We start from the raw sequence: 20,000 nt of genomic DNA, 5'->3' as shown, positions 1-20,000 counted from the left end.
CTGCAAAATGAAAGAAAAGAAATGGTCCAAAGTTGTACGTTTTAAAGCTTATAGGTCTGTTAGGGAAACTGAAAACATTGCACAAGGTCGGAAAACTGAATAGCAAACAAAGCACCGGGACAGACATGGTAGCAGAGGGCTGCAGGATTCTGAGTTCCTCCTTTTATTTATTTATTTAATTCTAATTAAATAAAATCATCATATATTTGCGCAGCAGCCAAGGTCAGCCAAGGCGCCTCCCTCGGACAATACCACGCGCCTCAGTCAAAGCCAAAGCCAATTCTAATTAATTAATTAGAGATGAAGCAGATGAATTCTAATTAATTAATTAATTAATTAATTAGAATTAAAGAATCCTGCAGCCCTCTGCTACCATGTCTGTCCCAGTGTCTTGTTTGCTATTCAGGTTTCCAACCTTGCGCGCTGTTTTCAGTTTCCTTAACAGACCTATAAGCTTTAAAACGTACAACTTTGGAACACTTCTTTTCCTTCATTTTGCAGTGTTTTTTTTTCCCCATTAATATATTGAGGCATTAATCCTTTCTAATAAAGAAATTTAAACTAGGAGGTCTGCTGAGTCCATGGCTGAGGGCCTTCGTATCTGGTCCTGACCTGCTTATAAAAACGTTCCTGACGTGTGTTGCGGCAGCGTCGTCTCCTTTCTCGCGCCTCCTGCCCTGGGGCTGCCTTTTCTGTCATTAGTTCCCTTTCTTCCTCAAGCAGAATGCCTCTCCGTTCAGATTCCACTCCCCTCGCTAAATGTTGAGAACGATGGAGGCAAAAAGACTCCATCACACAATTGCGCTGGGCCAGCAAGGCTACCACACATGCACAGGAAAAAAAAAAAAATCAATCATATATTTGCGCAGCAGCCGAGGTCATATCTGCACCGGCTCGGAGCGCCTAGCCCGGACAATGCCACGCACCTCAGTCAAAGCCACTGATGCTAGAACCCAGGTGACCCAACACCTTCAGTGCTGTCATGGGCAAATAAGCTCTTAACACAGCCCATCACCACTTAGTGATGCCGAAGGGGTAGAAAGTTGTTCAGAAAGCTGAAATGAAAATGTCTTTCAAGCTTACACAGCAGTCCTCATGCTGCCGCTTCATCTCATCTCCTTGTATATCTCTATTGCCTTTAATGAGAGCTGGCTCAAAGACAGCTCCTCTGATTTACAAAGTAAATTGTTTGGTTTTTTTTCCCCCCGGTGCAACAGTTCTCATCAGGACCAGGCTATGCTTATGTAGATCAACAGCCAAATGCCAGAAGCATCTGGATCTTGGTACAGAAACATCTGGAAGCTGGTTAGCAACCTCATGGCCATGCTGCAGGGTGCCCATATGTTCGCAAGAGCAGAGATGCTAAAAAAAACAAGCAAGAGAACAAGGGGCAAGGGGGACAGAAGTGCGGGTAAACAAAAACAAACAAAAACAAAACACAAGGGCAGCACATGCATCCATGGGAGGATGTGTGAGAATTTGCTTATGTGGATATGTTTGTGTAGTTCTAATTTCACGGGACTGAGGTCATAAAGAGAGTGTTTACAGGAAAAAGATGTTAAACAGTGCATTAGACAAATGAACAGAAGATTCTGTGTCCTTTCAGAATGATTTGTGTACAGGGCGGAGGCCTCTGTAGAGGCCTCTGCAGGCTTCTGCAAAGGATCCTGGGCAGGATTCAGCAGACCTAAGTGTAAGATATATTATCTCTCCATCAGACTCAAAACCCTATAGAAAAACAATCTTCATTAGGATAAGGTCAAGAGAAATCTTCTCTTGGAATGTAGTGGTAACAGGTTACAAATGGTGTGGTTGTTGAATATCAGTTTGCACAAGCTGACTAATGTATGGTGTGGATATAATGGTAGCGAATGCAAACACTAATATGTAAAGGTGGGTGGGGTCACTTCTGAAAAATGTATAAAAATGCAGGTTCTTTGTGTGATTGTTAGACATTCTCCGGAGGGTGCCTCAGTAACGCTCGTTAATGTTAACCTGCAATAAAGGACGGACCAGCTCTTGTCTTCTACTAATTCTGAAGTCTGCATCTTTATTTTATATTTGAATGTTTAACTTTAAATCTAGCTGATTGGGGATTTAGGAACGACAGGATAAACAGGAGGCCATGCTGGGCAGGACAGGGATGTCTGCGGAAGCATGCCACATCAGGGGGATGCCATGCGTCAGGGGGAGCCATCTGGTAGGAGCATGCAGCTTGGGGGGGGGGGGGTGCACGGGTCCGACACAAGCATATGGAAAAGCAGATTTTCCCTGTCCCTGCTTTGATCAGGGCCAGCAGCCATGGGCTGGGCGGAGCTCGCCTCCACCACCTGGCTCTCCTTGTTCAGCCAATAGGACGGGCAGGAGCAGCAACCGAGCGGTAGAGGGCCTGTCCCTGGAGTCTCATGATGTCCGATCTGCGCCAGCCCGCCTCCCCCTCACCTAGGATGCGTTCCTCCACATCAATGGCATGGCAGGGGGATGCAAGACAGTGGAGAAGAAACCGGAGGGACAGCCAGGGCTGATGTCTGTCAGTGAGCTACCTCCCAGCTAGGCACGCATTTATGCATTTATGTCCTGGTTTAAAAGATGGCTCTCTTCATGCTGAAGATAGCAGGCAGTCAGGGGGAAGGACAAGCAATTCCCAATGTCTTAATTTGTTATGGCAAAGGGCCATGAAAACCCTGCTGCCCTGCCATCTGGGGCCGACGGCTTCATCTTGAACTAACATGCGTATACACAAACACATGCGTGTAGACTCATGCACACATGCACAGACGCACACACTTCCTCTGTCCATGCTGGCCGTATTTTGGCCTACATGGAAAAGAAATACCCACATGATACCAAACGCTAGGTAATGCTAACTCGTACAACCATTTATTATTACTATAATTACTATTATACATGTAGTGGTTATTAGTACCATTATTATTATTATTTTCCAATAAATAGGGCAAAAATGGTGAGGTATTATAAGTAAGAAATTTGTTTGCCATGAGTTTGATAAAACATCTAACAGATCAATGCAAAAAGTATAATCCATAAATATACGGCAAATCAAATACACAAATACATCTACGTAACAAACTATTTACCTAATTATGCAAAGCGAATTTTCCCCCCTTTTTCCACTTTAGACAAAATTCAATCTATAATTTTCAGGAAATATGTATGACAGTAATAAACAAAAAAAAATAAATCATTAAATTTTCACGGGAGGCTAGAACTTCATCAGATGTGCAAGCAAAGTGCTTCTGAAGGACCTGTTTTTTCTGCAAACCTTTTGTACTTCACTGCAAGTTTGACTATATATACACACATCTATATATATATCTACAGTACATTATGGTTGTGCCAGTGCTGATTGGGGCACTGGAGGAGCAGGTCAAACACATCCTGAGAATGACATTGATCTCAGTTCAGAAGGGCACAAATCCTAGGGAAAGCGAAAAATACTGTGCCACACCCTCGAACTCCGAGGCCTCTTCACTGAACCATGGCCATATTCATCCAAAGGAAAACAGTTCTCAATCCATATGTCTCGACAATAACCTGACACAGCTGAATTTCATACTGCTCTGGATTTTTAGGTGAAAATGCCTACTGTGCTGCAAATCGCCATGTCTTCTTAAGTCTAACAAACCTGTTTATTAACCTCTGTCTCCCTGCTGCAATAGAACACACCTGCCAAATGAAATATGAAAAACAGCATTTAAAAAGCACCATTAGGATGCATGAAAAATCAACTGCCAAAAATAATGGCTAAACTGTCGTAGGAGTTGGCTCTGGTGCTTACTGAGCACGGAGAAGAGGAAAAAAAAGATTTTAATTTGCTCAAACAAAGCCTTGGCAGCTGTGTTTCAAACACAAGCTTGGCTGCCAGAGGTCAAGTCTTCCTACAGGGGGCCTCAGGTACTCAAGCTGAAGGCCTTGTTGGTGAGAGAGCACAGTTAATGGATTTTCTTTCTTCTCCGCACTGTTGTTGTATAAAACTATTATGGATTTGGAAAAATTCTTGCTGGGGCTTTTTTTGTGCCAAGGGTCTATGGGAAAAAGATAATACAACGGTAGCAGCATCCCAGGCCCCCCCACACACACACAAAAAAAAAAGGGGGGGGGGAGGAGAGAAAGAAAAGAAAGCAGCTCTGGCCTTCACGCAGAAATGCAATTTCACCAGCTCCTGTGTGCAAGCGGCAGCCCATTTCTGAGCCACAATGGCCCATTTTGCCACGGGTTCACTGAGGCAACCAGGAATAATGTACAGGAATAATGTCCAGGGAAGAATGGCGGCAGGTCATTTAACGGAATGAAGCAGAGGATGCAGGCTGGGGTCGGCAGGCTGGCTCGGCCTTCTCTTGCCCAAAGCCGGCCTGCTGCCATCAGTGAACTGCCACCAGCCAGAGCATTGGTCACCAGAAACACTAAGTGGTATATGGCATGTCCTCTACCGTATATTTTTATTGGGATTCCCTGCAAGTTACTGCAAAATGCAAGCTCTTCTCTGTGGGGTGATCAACTAACATTAACATTTGCATTTGTCACCAAAAGTATGAAGGTTCCCAATTCTTATTGTGTTTTTCAATAAATTGCAAATCCAACAGATATACATTATCATATCAATTAGTGTAACCATCTCTGCTTCTGTTACTTCTAGTAACCTGCGAAAGTGCCTTGATTTGTGTTAGTATTGTTTCGGCTCTCTTCACTATGAAGGAACGATGAACTGGATCTCAGCTAAACTGCAACACAGCAAGATGCCTGCAGAGACCGTTTTTGACCTAAAGGATGGCGTGACATTCAGCATATGCAGAAATCGATTGTGCTGTACCTTCAGAATTTTCTGGTCATGTTTTCGGGAGAAAATAAGCATGTGAGAGAGAGAGAGAGACCTACACAGTGAGAAGATGTCAGTGTGCGCTCTGTTTTCCTTTGAGAGTGAGGAAAGGAGAAAGGCTCCAGCAGGTCAGCAGGAGGAGGGCCCTGTGGTGGTGGAGGTGGAGCATGGGGGACTGAAACTGCACAGCTGCTGTCGTTCTGCAGGGAACCAGGACAGAGGGAGGTTGCCTGTGTGTACGAGCGCCCTAATGAGCTCGACCAAGCAGCAGCAGGGGAACTGAAACAGTCTGTTCACAGTGCGGCTTAACACAGAAAGCAGGGTGGAGACTAAACCAAAGTTCCCATTCCCAAGGGGTTTCCATTATAGTAAATGGAGTAATTTATTATTACAATAATTCATTAATTGGAATAAATAAGATATGTATAATAAAACATACATTTTTGTGTAGCATGAAATGGTACCATTCAACACATCTTCATTGCAGCAGAGTTAGATGAGACACATAAGTTATTTCAAAATATCAAAATATAGTCTAGATAAAGGACAAATGCTGTTAGTCATCACTACCAGCATGCATGGCCTTGATAGTATATTACGAGAGCAAATGTGATACAAGAGGAGAAACAAGCAAAGACTTCACTTGTGCTGGTTTAATCAGTCATAGAGCACAGGAATGATGGAAAGCCTGAAATTCTCTCCCTCATTCTGGGTCATAAGGGTGGGAGGTTGGGGAGGGGCTGACGACTCTCACATTTGCATGTTCTCTCTGCCAACCCTGTTTTTCTGTAGCATAAAAAGGGCTTTTAAGTCAAAGCCTAACTATGCAAAGCTGGTGTTCTTTCATTGCATTTAATCAAAACATGAATAAAGGTAATTAAGCCAATTTTCTCACCATAACCGAAGCGTCTCTCAGCAGGGCCAAGGCTCTGCCATCTCTGCTGGTTCAAAACCAGTGAACCTCTGCAGGCATTTCATTACTGAGCTGCACTGAATCATCACTGAGTAATCATAAAAGCGCAGAATCTCGTGAAATACTGTTGTCTGCATTATGGCGGTATATATTTGTATAAAATTATGAACAACCTTGTCAAGAGTGGCAACATTTCTCAGATGTCCATGATCTCACCACGTACTTACGCTTTATCACCCTTAAGTATGGCATTCTTAGTATCCTTAAGTGTAATGGTTTGCATTCAACTTCAACTAATTAAAAATGTGGCTACAAATGTGACTGGAGACACATTGAGAAGTGACCTTTTCCTGTCTAAAATAACTACCCGAGTCTAAGTTTAAGCATCTTTTTTTTATAGGGGAATCGCCCCTGACTTCAGATATCTCATGACCCTGGGTCTGTTGGCAGCATGTCTAAGGTCAAAAAGCCATCGCAACAGATCACATTACACTGGGTATCCCCAATTTTTCTATTAAATGCTGCTTTATAAATAGCACAGAACAGCTTTTAAATAAATGAGCATTATTTTGATTACAGAATACACATAAATCTTTTCCCTGTTCTTATCACATATTGCATTCCCTTGCAATAACTTCATATATTTACAGATGTCACAATGTAACAGTGCTGCTGCAATGTGAAACAATGGACATATTTTTAGCAAATACCTTATATTTAAATAAAATATTGCCTTGAATACATTGAAACACTGACTGTCAGAAAGAACGACTTTTTAGCACTGACCACCAGGGGGAGACAGAGAGCCATTAAGCGAAGCTCCGTGACGTTCAGAACTCAAGTTCAGACCCTGATATCAGGGTCTAATTTGCACGATTTACTGTCTTAAGAATACACATGAATTACCTGTGGCTGACTTTGCAGAGTGCTTTTGTAAAAAGTCCAGAGTCTGAGCTAAAGCCTTTTTATTGCAGTGGGTGGACAGTTCTTCATTACATTCAAAGCACCTAGGGGAGGGGGGGGGGGGGAGAGAGAGAGAGAGAGAGGTAAAGAGAAATAAATGACCCATTATTTTCTTACTTTAAACTCAGAGGAGAACCATTAACTGATAACCCCTAGATAAAGCATCTAATGAACTAGCTAGTGCCCAAGTATCCATGTGTTTGGATATTCACTTACCAGCGACTTTATTACAAACACCACTTTATTAGAAACACCTGGTAGGTTCACAGCCAGTTTATAGACTATCCAGCACTGACCAGTGTTGAATTGTGTAGCGGGAGGTTAATAACTTGAATGCCAACTGAGGGTCTACAGCATGTCATAGTACACTTATAACATGCATTCATATTATATATATATATATATATATATATATATATATATATACACACACGATACATATAATGCACTGAAATACTCCAACACAGTCCTAAAACCAGTAAACAAATAACAAAAACAATATGCTTCTTCACTTATTTGTTGAGCAAAATAATCCTACATTAAATGCATGTGAATTTCTAAGAGTATCAAGTCATTTAAAGGAGTACTTGAAGTAAGGTGTCTCAATCAACAGGATGACTATCTAACAGCCGTTTGGCAGGCCCGCCCCTGTTGCGAGAACATATACCTGGGTCTTCACAATCAAATCTGTTCTTCACCTCACAGGTTTATGGAAGTATATCATGCCTAAATCAGAATAAATTCTAGAGGACCTGACAAACTGATTTATTGGTGCTCAGCAGGATGGAGAAGTTAGAATGCCATTTCTAGTTTGGGCTCCACTAATCCACTATTTTTAGGACTGAGAATAAGATCTGAATACAATATTAGGTTAAATTTATGCAGAAATTTGGGTTGAATTTTACACTGTTCTGCTGACCAGCAACAGAAATATCTAGTCTATGAAAGCCCAAAAGAAATATCCCTCTCCTCTGTCTAGTCTGGGCATTGAGAGTTACCGTAACCTTGGATGTTATTATATTGTCACTTCACCTCAGTTTTGACACTCAAGTTTGTTGGCTGAGAGTGGCAGTGTGCTGATGTTCGAGGGTGCCTTCATGCCTATGGTTCCTTCTGGTTCCATCCTTTTAGCTGTGCTGCCATATCTAGATGTTTGCACATTATAGTTCCCCAATTTACACACACGTACCTGTAAATGCCTAATAATCCATTCTCTCTTTCTACCGAGGTACACCTACCCCTGATGTCACTGAGCCTCAACCTGTCTCAGCTTCCATGGCTACTCCCAGCACCCCTGACGCCCCCTGCTGTAGCCCACCACACCTCCACCCCAGCCAACTACTTTTTCGTTGCCCTTGATGGACGTTCTCTTGCAGGATGAGTTTCAGATACATGCACACCATCAGGACAAGACTAGGACTTCTAGAAATCTGGACTAGACATTAATTGCTCCCCCCCTTTATTATTTATTTATTTTTCTCTTAACTTGGACATTTGTAAAGTGGCATTGTGCCAACATCAAATTTGATTTGATTAGTCTATGAAAGACCATCAGAAATATCCCTCTCCTGTCTAGTCCATGAACGCCCAACAGAAATATCCCTCCTCTAGCTAGTCTGAAGCCCTACTTTTCTCTTAGAGTCCAGCACAGTTTAGATAATTTCCTTACTTTAACAAACCTACTAACCCTGATAGGTTAATTATCAGGGAGAAAATCATTCTAGCCCTCCAAGATCATGGGAGATTTGAGGCTGTATGAGCTGTATTATGCCTTTGTAAGGTGAAATGAATGTTGTATGAGCTATATTAAGTATCTCTGAGGTGATATGCAGGTTATACAAGGTGTACGGGGGCCTCTCTTTGGTGATATCAAGGTTGTGTGAGCTGTATCTGAGCTTTCTGAGGTTTTTAAGGTGATAGTGGTTGTGTGAGGTGTATGGAGTCTCTCTGAGATGGGGGTATGTTCTCACCAGGCCTTCCAGGTGCTAAGACTGATACTGATGCAGTGAGAGTCAGAGTGATGAGCTTGCTGATGTTTCACTGAGTGCTGGCTCTCTGACTGGCTGCAGCCCTGCAGAGATTACAACACAAAACCCATCATGCACATACAAGGAGTGTGAATCTCAAATCAGCACAGAGGTTGACGCAAGACTTGCACTAAAGCAGGACAATACTTAAGTCTGGATATTAGGCATTTATTTATTAGGTTTACTACATTATTAATCTAATATATTATTATATACCAAGTGTAATAATGCAGAAGCAGGAACGCAGAAGAAAACAGACTCAAATAACTCTACACAAACATATATAAAGATTAGAAAACCCACAGATCAGTTAAATATGCTAACAGCAACGCAAGGCCTCGCAAAGCGTGCTGACAATAATTGGTGGGATCCGAGACCTTATGAAGAGATTAAAAGGCATATTACCTGGAAGCCACACTTGAGGCACACCAGGATGTCATGCGCATCTGCTTGCTCTGTGTCAATCATGTCCCTTTCCCTCAGGCAGTCGGCACAGACAGACCACAGGCTGCTCGCCACTGCCTTCTTCACCGAGCTCAGCTCCACAGCCTTGCTTACATGCTGACATGTCAGGCCTAATGGGGGGGTTTAACACAGGATTTAACCAATTCTTTACTGCAATTATCACAGCCATGTCCTATTATAAACCTCCTGTTGGCTAATATGTATATAGTAATATGTATGCTATGACTAGCATATCAGGCAACTGTCCTTGTCTTGGTCGATCAATGGTTTGATTTCTTAGACCAAAGGCACCTGAATATGCATAAAAACACAACACTTTACCACTATTTTTTTTATTTGATAAAGTTTTTTTCCTGACCTATATTTGACTTTTAGAGGAAATGTACTGGAAACTGTGAGTTTAAGGGTGTTCAGAGAGTTATGCTGTGTTAATCACTAGTGGAGAAATAACTTTCACACCCAATGATAAGTTTAATTGCAATGAATTTCTTTACACAGCAAAAAAAGTGAACAAAGAAAGTCAGGAAAGAATCTGGTAGACACAACAAAAAACCCATTAAAAAACCTTTTCTTACCGTTAACCTCATCCGACGAGTCCTCATCCCGAGGTTTCTTCGGCTTATTAGACCGCTTTGTCATATCGGCGGTTTTTAAAGATGAGGGTTCTTTCAGCCGCATTTGGATCTGACAAGAGAAACATTTGCTGCATGATGTCATGTCCTCAGTTCTAGCTTGGGGAGGCCTTTGTCCTGTAGAGTAGCCATGGTTTCCTACCCTGATTCAACTCCCAAACAACCTGATATTACATCAAAACAGCTGTGATGGGGCATGAGTGGCAGAGTGGAGAGCCCTTATTCCTTTGGCAAGGAATGTAAAAAGCTCACATTAAAAGAACAGGCAGGGTTTTGTTTTGTTACACCGCCCCCCCCCTTAAATTCTTGCATTTTTGGGCAACGTGATTGCACATGAACAATGCCTTAGACAGGTTTACTAGAAAACATATAGACACAAAGAATCAGCTCAATCAACATTAAGGCAAAATAAAGTATATATGCTTTGTTATATGGCTACTTAAGGGGGATTTTTACTGTTCCAAGTTACTAGGTTTAAAGTCCCCTTATTTTAAAAGCCTGACGCACATGTTTTTTTCTAAGAAAAATAAGCACCACATGCAATTGAAATTATAATTTTATTTTACTCTTTCTGAGACCAGGTGAAAGTAAGCTAGCAAAAGAATCTGAATATCAGTGTTAAAATAATGTGCGTCACATTATTTCTCTCATTAACAAGAGACACTGCTAATCTTCACCTTTATTTATTCAGTAGAATGCCAACGTAAATAAGCTTCAAAAAGAAGACACTCAAGCAAGGATGGATAGCTAACTTAGCCAGCTACCCGATTTATTTAGAACCGAGTTGATTTCTGACATCAGGTGCTATTTGTATAACCAGTATCCAAAATAAATTCATCAACACTAATGCCGTATGGATCAGCAGAATTCTTATCTGTCTTAGCGGTTTTGATATTAATTTCCCTACAGAAAATATTTTAAGCCACACTTTCACTTTCATTTTTTAAATTAGCTAGCTACCTAGCTTCCTACATTTATATAGTTAACGTAGGTCAGCTAACTAGCGATAGCTTTTTCCAGAATTGGTGTTGGGATAAACACAGATAGTTACTTAGCTACCCAGCTAGCCAGCAATGTCTTAGCAATTCGAGCTAGGCAGGACCTCTGAAAGTTAGCTAGCTGACATTTGTTACTTTAAGTGTCATCCTCAACCCAAATGCTCAAGCTGGCCGTGGTTAAAAGCCCATCTGTACTGTGAGCTAGCTACGTTAGCAACCATGCGTGATTAAGCTTTTAGGGTTAAATCGTTTTAAAACAGCAGCAGTACACTACGGTGCAACAGGGTAAGAAGGAAAAAAAGGTCGTTATTCTGACCTCCACATGGTCTAAAAATGACAGTCACAAAATAACTCACCTTCTCGACTGGCTTAGCAAGAAAGCTAACTCCAGTTATCAGGTGGCCAAGGATGGAACGTGGTGACCTGCTGTATCTGCTGTATCTACCCAACAGGTCTTTGTTTGTGTTATTTGATTTCTATGTTTCTACAGCTAATTATGGATCCACCAACACTACGTTTCTCCTTCCATTATCGGAGTTTGTCAGCATAGTTTGTAGCATCTCCACAGAACAGACAACACAACTAGTCACGTGGTATAATATACGTCATCGTGACAAACACGGATGTAGGTAAAGCTATTTATGAATAATATGAATAAAAGTCACATCACCCAAGTATGATAATTTAGGCACAGGCACTTCGGTCAAGTGTCAGCGCACTTGACCGAAGATCTTTGTATTAGACCATTTAAAAGACTACACTTTTGAGTTGACATAATGAAGATAAATTTGCGAATTTGTTTATTTGTGGGTTGATCTTTTTAAAGTATTTATATTTGTGTAGATTACACTGCAAACCTTTTCAAAAAGATCATGGTCTCAATATCCCGAGTTTTAAACATCCAATATGTTAAGATGGTAAAGTTCTTGGAATCTAATTGATATAGTATAGCCATATAATTAGTGTGTCCCGCACAAGCACTGCTATGCCGTTGTAGGTAAATTTATACCTAGGTGGTTAAGTATCTATACAGAAGGTAGAACTACAGAAAATCCGAGCAAGTGTTATACAAGTAATTTCTAAAACAGTGAGCATATGGCATGTCCCTTGGCCTGTTCCCTTTTGGATCATACACGTGATGGATATGATGACTTTGTATTTTTAATAATACTTTTCAGTTCATCTTGCCTTTAGGTATGGAACTGATCTGTTTTCCTATTGAGTCTGCGATAAATCGTTAAAATAATAAAAACAAAACAAGGTCATTAAGCAGTTACATTCAAAAGCAGAACATCTCTGCGCCGTGCATTTGCCGTTGATAGTGAAGTAGGGGAAGTGATGGGGCTCTTCGCTTCGTAGAGCCATATATCCAATGTGAAGTCAGCTGGCCAGCAAACTAGTTAACTTAGCAACTATATAGATAGTAACAGACATTTTAACATGGCTTTAAACGTCTGCTGTCGATTGACAAATTGTGGTCTACTCGTTTTAAAACACAGAAGTGGCGTTTCCATTGCCGTCACTGCAAGAAAGCTTATATCGGAGCCAGTGGGGGCACACTTACGATGTTTACAATGTGAGTGAGTGAAATTTCCTCTTAGCCAACTTGCTAGCTAGCTAGTTAGCATGTCTTAGCTAACTAGAAAGGCATTTAATTTTTTACTGGTAAATATTCTTGCTGTTTTAAATCATCGTATGAGCCTAAAACCGTTTGCCCGTGTTTTGCATGGGCATGCAGCATTAACCTATAAGCAACACAAAAATATATCTTAGAATAACAACTTTCTCATATGTATGCCTTATTTATAGTTTAGCTAGATAAAGTTGCTAACATTAGCTTCCTGTGACAGCATATGTTGGTCGTGAAATTCGGTATGACTTCACATGTCACTAAACCTGCAGTTTCCATATTCGCATTCAAGTGAAAAGTATAGGTTAAGTAGCTAGCAAATAAGATTAGCCTTTCATGTGCAAAGTGTTCTTTGATCACAGACACCCATACCAATCCGTGGACAGGAGCTTCATTACGAAGCCTCTGCTCTGCCAACCAGCCTGCAGTAGCTGTTACTTACGAGGAGTTGAAAAAGTTGCTGGTAGGCCGATCAGCTGTAGTTATAGACGTACGAGAGCCTTGGGAACTCCGAGAATACGGCACCATCCCTGGATCTATTAACGTCCCACGTAAGTGATCCTCTTATTCCTAGACCCAGCTTTATTTTCGCTTATGGCTGTATATTATAACGACGTGTCCAAATTGAATCGTAATAGTATCACTAGATGTGATTTCCTTTTTTCGTAACCTGTATATTTTGTTACATAATCTTTTCTGTTTTCACTGATCGTTTTCACCTGCAGTGGCCCAAGTGAATAGTGCTCTCCAGTTGAAACCAGAAGAGTTTAAGGAGAAGTACGGGGGAGTTAAGCCATTAGCTACTGCAAACGTTGTCTTCACTTGTCTGGCAGGATTAAGGAGCGTTAAAGCTTTGGAAGCTGCTGTGTCTTTAGGATACTCCAAGTGAGAAACAGTATTGACACATAAATACGTTAACAGTTTTCATAAATTGGAACTATTCATACTGGAGGGAATTTAACAATGTTGCCACACTTCTTCTTTTTTTCTCTCTCTCTCTTATTTTTAATACTAGCTATTGAACATAGCCCTACTATGATATTACAAAAGAGGGTATAGTTTGAGGCATTCTATTTAAAAGTACAAATAAGCACTTTTAATACATTTTAGAAATATCTGGAAATATTATCCTGAGTTTTATGTAAGCACATATACAAATGAGGAAATGTTTATCTGGTATGAATTACAAATTTATCTTATCACAGAATAGATATGTTTGGTTATGTCTCAAACCTCAATTTTAGGGTCTGCTCACCAAAGTTATGACACTTTTTGGCTTTCCCTGCTTTGGACTTTAGTTTGTAACAGTTTGCTGATTTGAAATGGAATGTTTGCAAGGTAGCTGATGATCCTTCTCGTTTTCCTGCTTTTTCACGCAGCGCCCAGCACTACCCAGGAGGATGGCAAGACTGGGCAAAACATGAAATACTGCAGACCAAAGAATGGCCTCCTCACAGTGGCAAAAAATAACTACCAGTTTCTTTTGTACGTTGAGTTGCTGCCCCTCAGCGGTTTGCTAATGGCCAATGACGAAATACATGGAAATTAAGGGGATCGAACCAGTGCTACTGATTTGTATTTTCTTTTGCAAGCTGGAATAATTTCTGGTGTTGGTATTGTAATGTTAATGTATCTTAACTGGCCAAACAAGGAAAGAATAAAGGCCATGCTCAGGATCAAACAGTGCTTTCATTACCTGCAGTGTGGTACAAGGAGCCATGTCAAGTCTGGTTTGATCTGAGGTGTGAGAAGTAGTCAGCTGAGTACCTGAGCTTGCCTAAAGAACTGGTAGACTACAGTGGTCACCATGAAAAGTGAGGTTACTTTAAAGTTGCCATCTGTCCTCTTGCATCGGCCAGGCCGTTCTCCTGTAGTGGAGACAGCGATCACCAATGAAGTTTATTTGCTTAGGAGCACGGCCACAAAGTTGTCAGTTTTGGTTCCCCCTTTTCATGTCTGTCTGTAGAGTCTAGTTGACATAGTGCTCCTATTTTCATTTCCTGAATGAAAGTTATATCAAACTTTTTATGACTGTATTGGAAATATAGTTTTTCATCTGTATTACAGCATTGTACTCTACTCCAACAAACAAGTACAACAATCACTGGAAGTGTATTAAGCATTAATTTTGGTAACAGAAATGCTGTTTTCCTTGGTAGTGCTATATTTATCCCAGACTCCTGTTTTGGAACAGTTCCTAGAACTTAAGAAGTTACATGCAATCCACTGTTGCAATCTCCAGCAAAATCCCAACTGCACTGAAAAAAATCTCTTATGGGCTAAATTACTACAGGTATCTAATGTTGAGACTGGAATTTGTAAAGGTCTATAATTAGCATTTACTTCAAAAGAATAGCTTGATATTATTACTGATGTTTGAATATTAATATAATATTCTTGCTCTTATGTTGCTTTTCTTTTCAAGCATGTGATTAGATTCCAATAATGATAAAAAAAAAGGAAATGATGTATAAAGTCACACATAATTTCAGGCTATCATATAATGCATATATTATCTAACAGTGATTGAGAAATGTAATTTATGTAAATGAAACTTAAAAATTAATAATGTTGAGTATTTTTCTTGTATAAAATTGAATGGCTATACATCTCACATTTACGTCAATGTTAAAGCGTATGCTAATTGTGATTGAGAAGGTTATTAACCTTATCAAGACCAAACAAATATAATAAAAATAGCATTTTAACTGTACATTATAGATGTGGCACCTCATGTACAGCTTATCCTTCCAGTGTCTTATAATAAATGGAAGTCCATGCATGGGAGCCCTATGATATAATACCACAAGAATCTCTCATCTATCCAATTATCTGCTTCATCATCCCAGTGATAGAAATATTTTCATCACCTAGGAATGATCCTATTTCTGATTGTCCTATGAACGGCATTAAAAACAAGTGAGTTCCCCAGGAGCTGTTAATGTCAAGTGAGGGACAATAAGAATCTGAATGCTTTCTTCATATAAATATAATTTCAAAGAGGGTACTTGTGCCAGCAAATGAAGGGAATGAAATGGAGTGGCCACAGAGGTGGCAGCAGCTTGTTTTGATATGTAGTCTGAGTGCAGTGTGATAATTCTGCTGGGATGATGAATGGTATTGTGAGTTGGATGAGAAAATGTAAGCAATATGGTGCCTGAGGTTATTTAACTGCAATTTGCATCGCAAAGACAGGCAGACTCCACCCTCTTCACACATACCAAACAGATCTGTGATCACTGGAAAGAATCTCACCCATGAAATCTATTCAGCATCAAAAACTGAAGGAAGAATGGCAAAGGAAAATCCTGTAGTGAACCTATTGTTTTCACAACACTGACCATATCCTTCCTGTGTAGCTGGTACATGTGTTGGTGAAACATTGTAAGATGCTGGTCTGTAGAGTCATGGGAGCTTGGTGAGAGGTGATACTGAAACAGCAGGGAGCATCAGCAAGTGAAGTTCAGCAGTGACTTGTATCAAAGCAAAAGAGTCCATTTATTGTGATGTGAGTATAATAATGTTTTTAGTTATAAACTACCCTCTGTACCACTAAAGTCTAATGGGTACAAGAATACAACAGTATAAAAACATGATGACACTGAAAAAAAAATCCATAGCATAAATTCTACATTCAACAATCAGCTATGCAGTCTTCACCAGCATCAGCTGGGTTTGGTTTATAGTGCCATTACCCCATTATGTACAATAACCTGTAAAATAGTTTTTGGTTCAGCAGTTTTGGGTTGCAGTGACATTACCTTATTATATACATAACCTTTAAAAAAATTAGAACAACAAATTCAGACAAAGGATCACTCGCAATTCATCTCTGCCATTCTTAATCAGTCATTTTTTTTCTGTATCTTTGTTTTTTCACATTGTACACTCCTAGTTTAGAGTCAATGTAGCATTAGCATTTGTATTGCATGTGAAGTATTATACGTCAAACTATTGGTTTGGTACTGGTCTAAATAAAGACTTAATGATACACAGTTTTTATCAGATAAGACTACTGTTAATCCTACTCATGTCTCTTGGCCTCTTCATGTGTGAATCCCCTAAAGGACCTTTAAAAGGTTGCGATCCCCCTTTATAGCCCCTTTTCTTGATACTCCCTATTTCTCTGTTAATCTGGACAGATTAACGACTGTGCCAGTCATATACATGACCAGATCCTCGTCTGTGCTTAGGCACATATAATTAAAGTCCCTTCATATCACAGTGCATCACATCACTGCTACACAGACTGGCCTATGCCACCCCCAACCATATCCTGTCTCCTAGCACGTCTTTGGCAGATGTCTGTGTGCCAGTCCCAGTTCTCTGTGGTACTGAAGCTCCACATTCCAGATATGCTGGCTCATCCTTGGAGCTTGGGTATATTAGAGCTGGAAAACTGGGGCCACTGAGTGTGGATCTGAGAGCAGAGTAGGCTCAGGGGAACCCAGCGAAGAGAAACGCTTTAAGCCAGCACCCCAGACACGCCAAGCCCAGCCCTGTGCCACCATGAGCCACAGCCCAGAGAGGATCTCGTCATACCGCCGCCATTTCGAGGGCAGCACCTCCACGTCCTACCAGGTGAGGGTGAGCAGCCCCTCTCCTGTCCAGAGGGATGCTGGGAGGTGGCGTTCAGCCAGCTACTCGCGGGTTGAAGCCGGCAGAGGCGTGGTGGTTGGCCGCAGGACAATCTCCAGCACGCGCAGCAGGCCTCTCCTGACCAGGTGAGCAAAGCCTTCAGTCACAGTACAGACCATTCTAGCCAGACCCAGTCTTTATGGGGGGTAGAGAACACATATGGATTTTGTATAGTAGCGGGTCACATAAGCTGTCATGCTCTGACAAACAAACTATTATTTACAAGTAGCATATTGCAACCACAAAGGAAACAGGTTTTTTTTAATCATTAAAAGAATAAATAGTGTAGCGATTTTAGTAGTTTTAATGAATTGTCAGTTAGAGTTGGTAAATTTAATTGGGGCACCCGAATGATTGACAGGGAAAATTTATTATTTTTAATAAATGTTTTACTGAATAATAATTCAGTCTCAACTCATGAAAGTTGCCAATTCGAGACGTTATTATTTCTCGTCTACCAAATATTATACTATCACTCTGGGCCCACAGACGTAATAACCAAGGTATGTTTATTGAATAAGCAGAGATAAGAAAAACCTGCACAACAATCATTGACTAAGATTATATTAATGATCAGAGTGTCTAGTTAATTAGAATCATTATAATAACAAGCCTAACAATGCAAACACGCTACATTTAACACAAAGAATTTGTGGTGGATACAGGTAGTTCGCTAAGCTAATAATAAGCAAAATTAGAAAAACAAAGTAAATATATAATCAAACGCGTAATCTACTTATCGATCAAGATGAACAAAGGAAACGTATTAATCAACAAATTCGTAATAAATTCGTAATTAGTAACCAATCTAATAGGAGGCTCAGGAGAGAAACCCGTTGAGAACAGTGAAGTGGGGAGCTAATTAGGAGTTATGAGGCTGTGTCATTTGTGATGGAAAAGAGTTAACTCATCTAATTTGATTAATAAACACTAAAGCTAATACTGATACCAACTGGTAACATATCAGGGAAATGTCGGCTCTTACGGCTCGCTGGCGTTCGACCGTGTCGAACAGTCCAGAGATGCATGAATGTGTTCCATTGGATCATCCGGACAGCGCGGAGAGTGCGAGTGGGCGTCCATTTGACTTCGGGCGTCATGTCAGCGAGTCAGATGATCATCTGCCCTTTCATCCAACTGCCCGAATAGCGATGAGGGTAGCGTCCTTTCTGTGAAACTGTCCGATGACTCTTAAACAATCCGCTTTTCCTTGTAGTTCTTGGAATCCGCTGAAGGTGAGGAGACCAGGGCTCTTAGAGCGAGGAATTGGACCTTCGGATCTGGTTCTAGTGAGAGTCAATAGGCCTTCAAGGGCAGACCTTTTCCGAGATTTGAGTGGGTTCTTTACCGGCAGTGCATTGGAATTCCGGTCTCGACCAGAAGGGTTTGTTCAAAATGAGCCGTGATGGGTCAGTTCCGACGAATACACACAAAGACATCAACATTAAAATATGATAAACTAAGACAACCTAGTATTTCTAGCTGCTTAGCGAGACGTTATTGACTTGTTTAAGAAACGAAAAAAAAAGAAAATATATATCTCTGCAGAAGTTCAGACGGGGAATTGCCCTGGATTCTAGACGTTACAAACGACTAACTTTAATATATTGTCTAATTGGCTCATATATGATTTCTGGTAAACACAACTAGGAGTGAGTAGAAATTTGTTTACAATATGCATGAGTTAAGCAACATACAGATAAGGTAATATGAGTCAATAATACAAATTAATGAGGGGCAAATAATACTACTTAGAATAATGCGACAACAGGTACTTATAAAATAACAGGAGCACACATCATAATTAAAATCACCACACATTATTGGTTGATTATTTGGTATCATAGTAGATTAAATGGTAAATTGTTACTTTTTTGAATATGTGGGATGAGCAAAGTTATTTGCCATGGTAGGAATTTGAGTCTAAATGATATTTATGGTCTTCCTTACTATACCCAGGCTGGTAAGAGCTTTTTTCACCTTAACATCCATAAGTTTATGAGCCTTAAGGAGAAGGGGTTGAGGGTCAGGAACCAGGCCATCTTGATAGTCTAGGCTATTTATGGTTTTGTTGCTAATCCTCAAGGCACCAGCATGTCCTAGGTCTGGCCTGTGGCCCAGTGGTGGAAGAGAGCCCCATTTTGACCAGGTTTTGACCAGAATTTCATCAGGGGAATAATTTTTAATCTATAGTTAAACTTGTTGTGACTTGATTAGAAGAGGAGACCAGTATGTCACAGTTGTACAACAGTTAGAAGCCTAAAATTATTTTCACATAAATATAATATTTGGTCTATATGATAAGGTTAGTCGTCACAAAAATAGCTTGATTATTTTGTTTAAATTTAAATTAAGATGGATATAACTGAAATACAAAAAGGTTGTTAGGCTATTGCATGATGCTGCCCAGAGTAAGGCTTAGAAAATATTTCAATAAATATCTACGTGCTACATTTACACATTTGAAAGATGGGCCTCTATCAGCCTTACAATTTCAGTCATGTTACAGAGGTGAATGTAGTGTTAGGAGTTTTGCCCAAGGACTCTTGTTTCTATAGCATACTGCATTTGCGCAGACAGAGGACTGAACCAGAATCCCACATAGGAGATGCAACGTTACACTATATCAACGTGCTACGTTGAGACATCTTTTTTTTTTTAAATAGCAATTCCTGACCCTTATTTTCGTTAAAGTTTCGTTAATAGTTTTTTATTTTGAAATAAAATGACTAATATCCTAATCACAGCATCGGAATGGGAGCTATCTGTGTCAGCGGGGTTGGTCCAGCCGTAGATCTAGAAGCAGTTGCTGCGGAGAACCAAGCATTCCTCAGCACGCGGACCAGTGAGAAACAGGAGATGGTTATACTCAACGACCGACTGGCTGCATACATCGA

General features: G+C 40.5%; 3 protein-coding genes across 4 annotated transcripts in view; 2 read left to right on the top strand and 1 right to left on the bottom strand.

Moving 5' to 3' along the window:
• usp45 (ubiquitin specific peptidase 45) overlaps nucleotides 1–11,436 on the bottom strand; it is a 34,241-nt gene extending 22,805 nt beyond the window's left edge. For both annotated transcript variants that reach the window (XM_027012524.2, XM_027012526.2), the window contains exons 1-5: nucleotides 11,192–11,436; nucleotides 9,781–9,889; nucleotides 9,146–9,315; nucleotides 8,684–8,784; nucleotides 6,657–6,757 (exon numbers count right to left, since the gene is read on the bottom strand). In XM_027012524.2, coding sequence (XP_026868325.2) covers nucleotides 6,657–6,757; nucleotides 8,684–8,784; nucleotides 9,146–9,315; nucleotides 9,781–9,883 — 475 coding nt within the window. In that variant the 5' untranslated portion in view covers nucleotides 9,884–9,889; nucleotides 11,192–11,436. The remainder of the gene's footprint in view (nucleotides 1–6,656; nucleotides 6,758–8,683; nucleotides 8,785–9,145; nucleotides 9,316–9,780; nucleotides 9,890–11,191) is intronic.
• A 719-nt stretch (nucleotides 11,437–12,155) lies between these two features.
• tstd3 (thiosulfate sulfurtransferase like domain containing 3) lies at nucleotides 12,156–15,178 on the top strand. Its single transcript, XM_027012528.2, has 4 exons — nucleotides 12,156–12,411; nucleotides 12,828–13,016; nucleotides 13,191–13,350; nucleotides 13,845–15,178. The coding sequence occupies exons 1-4, from the start codon at nucleotides 12,276–12,278 to the stop codon at nucleotides 13,933–13,935; spliced, it is 576 nt and encodes a 191-aa protein (XP_026868329.2). The 5' UTR covers nucleotides 12,156–12,275; the 3' UTR covers nucleotides 13,936–15,178.
• Nucleotides 15,179–16,974: 1,796 nt separating this feature from the next.
• Nucleotides 16,975–20,000, top strand: part of zgc:172323 (uncharacterized protein LOC564165 homolog) — a 5,976-nt gene continuing 2,950 nt past the window's right edge. The window contains 2 exon segments of the mRNA XM_027012565.2: nucleotides 16,975–17,189; nucleotides 19,851–20,000. The exon segment at nucleotides 19,851–20,000 is cut by the window's right edge and continues 4 nt beyond it. Coding sequence (XP_026868366.2) covers nucleotides 16,975–17,189; nucleotides 19,851–20,000 — 365 coding nt within the window.

Source organism: Electrophorus electricus, chromosome 7 (genome assembly GCF_013358815.1).
Source record: "Electrophorus electricus isolate fEleEle1 chromosome 7, fEleEle1.pri, whole genome shotgun sequence".
NCBI classification, from domain to species: Eukaryota; Metazoa; Chordata; class Actinopteri; order Gymnotiformes; family Gymnotidae; genus Electrophorus; species Electrophorus electricus.
This window is presented reverse-complemented; position numbering and strand designations above follow the sequence as displayed.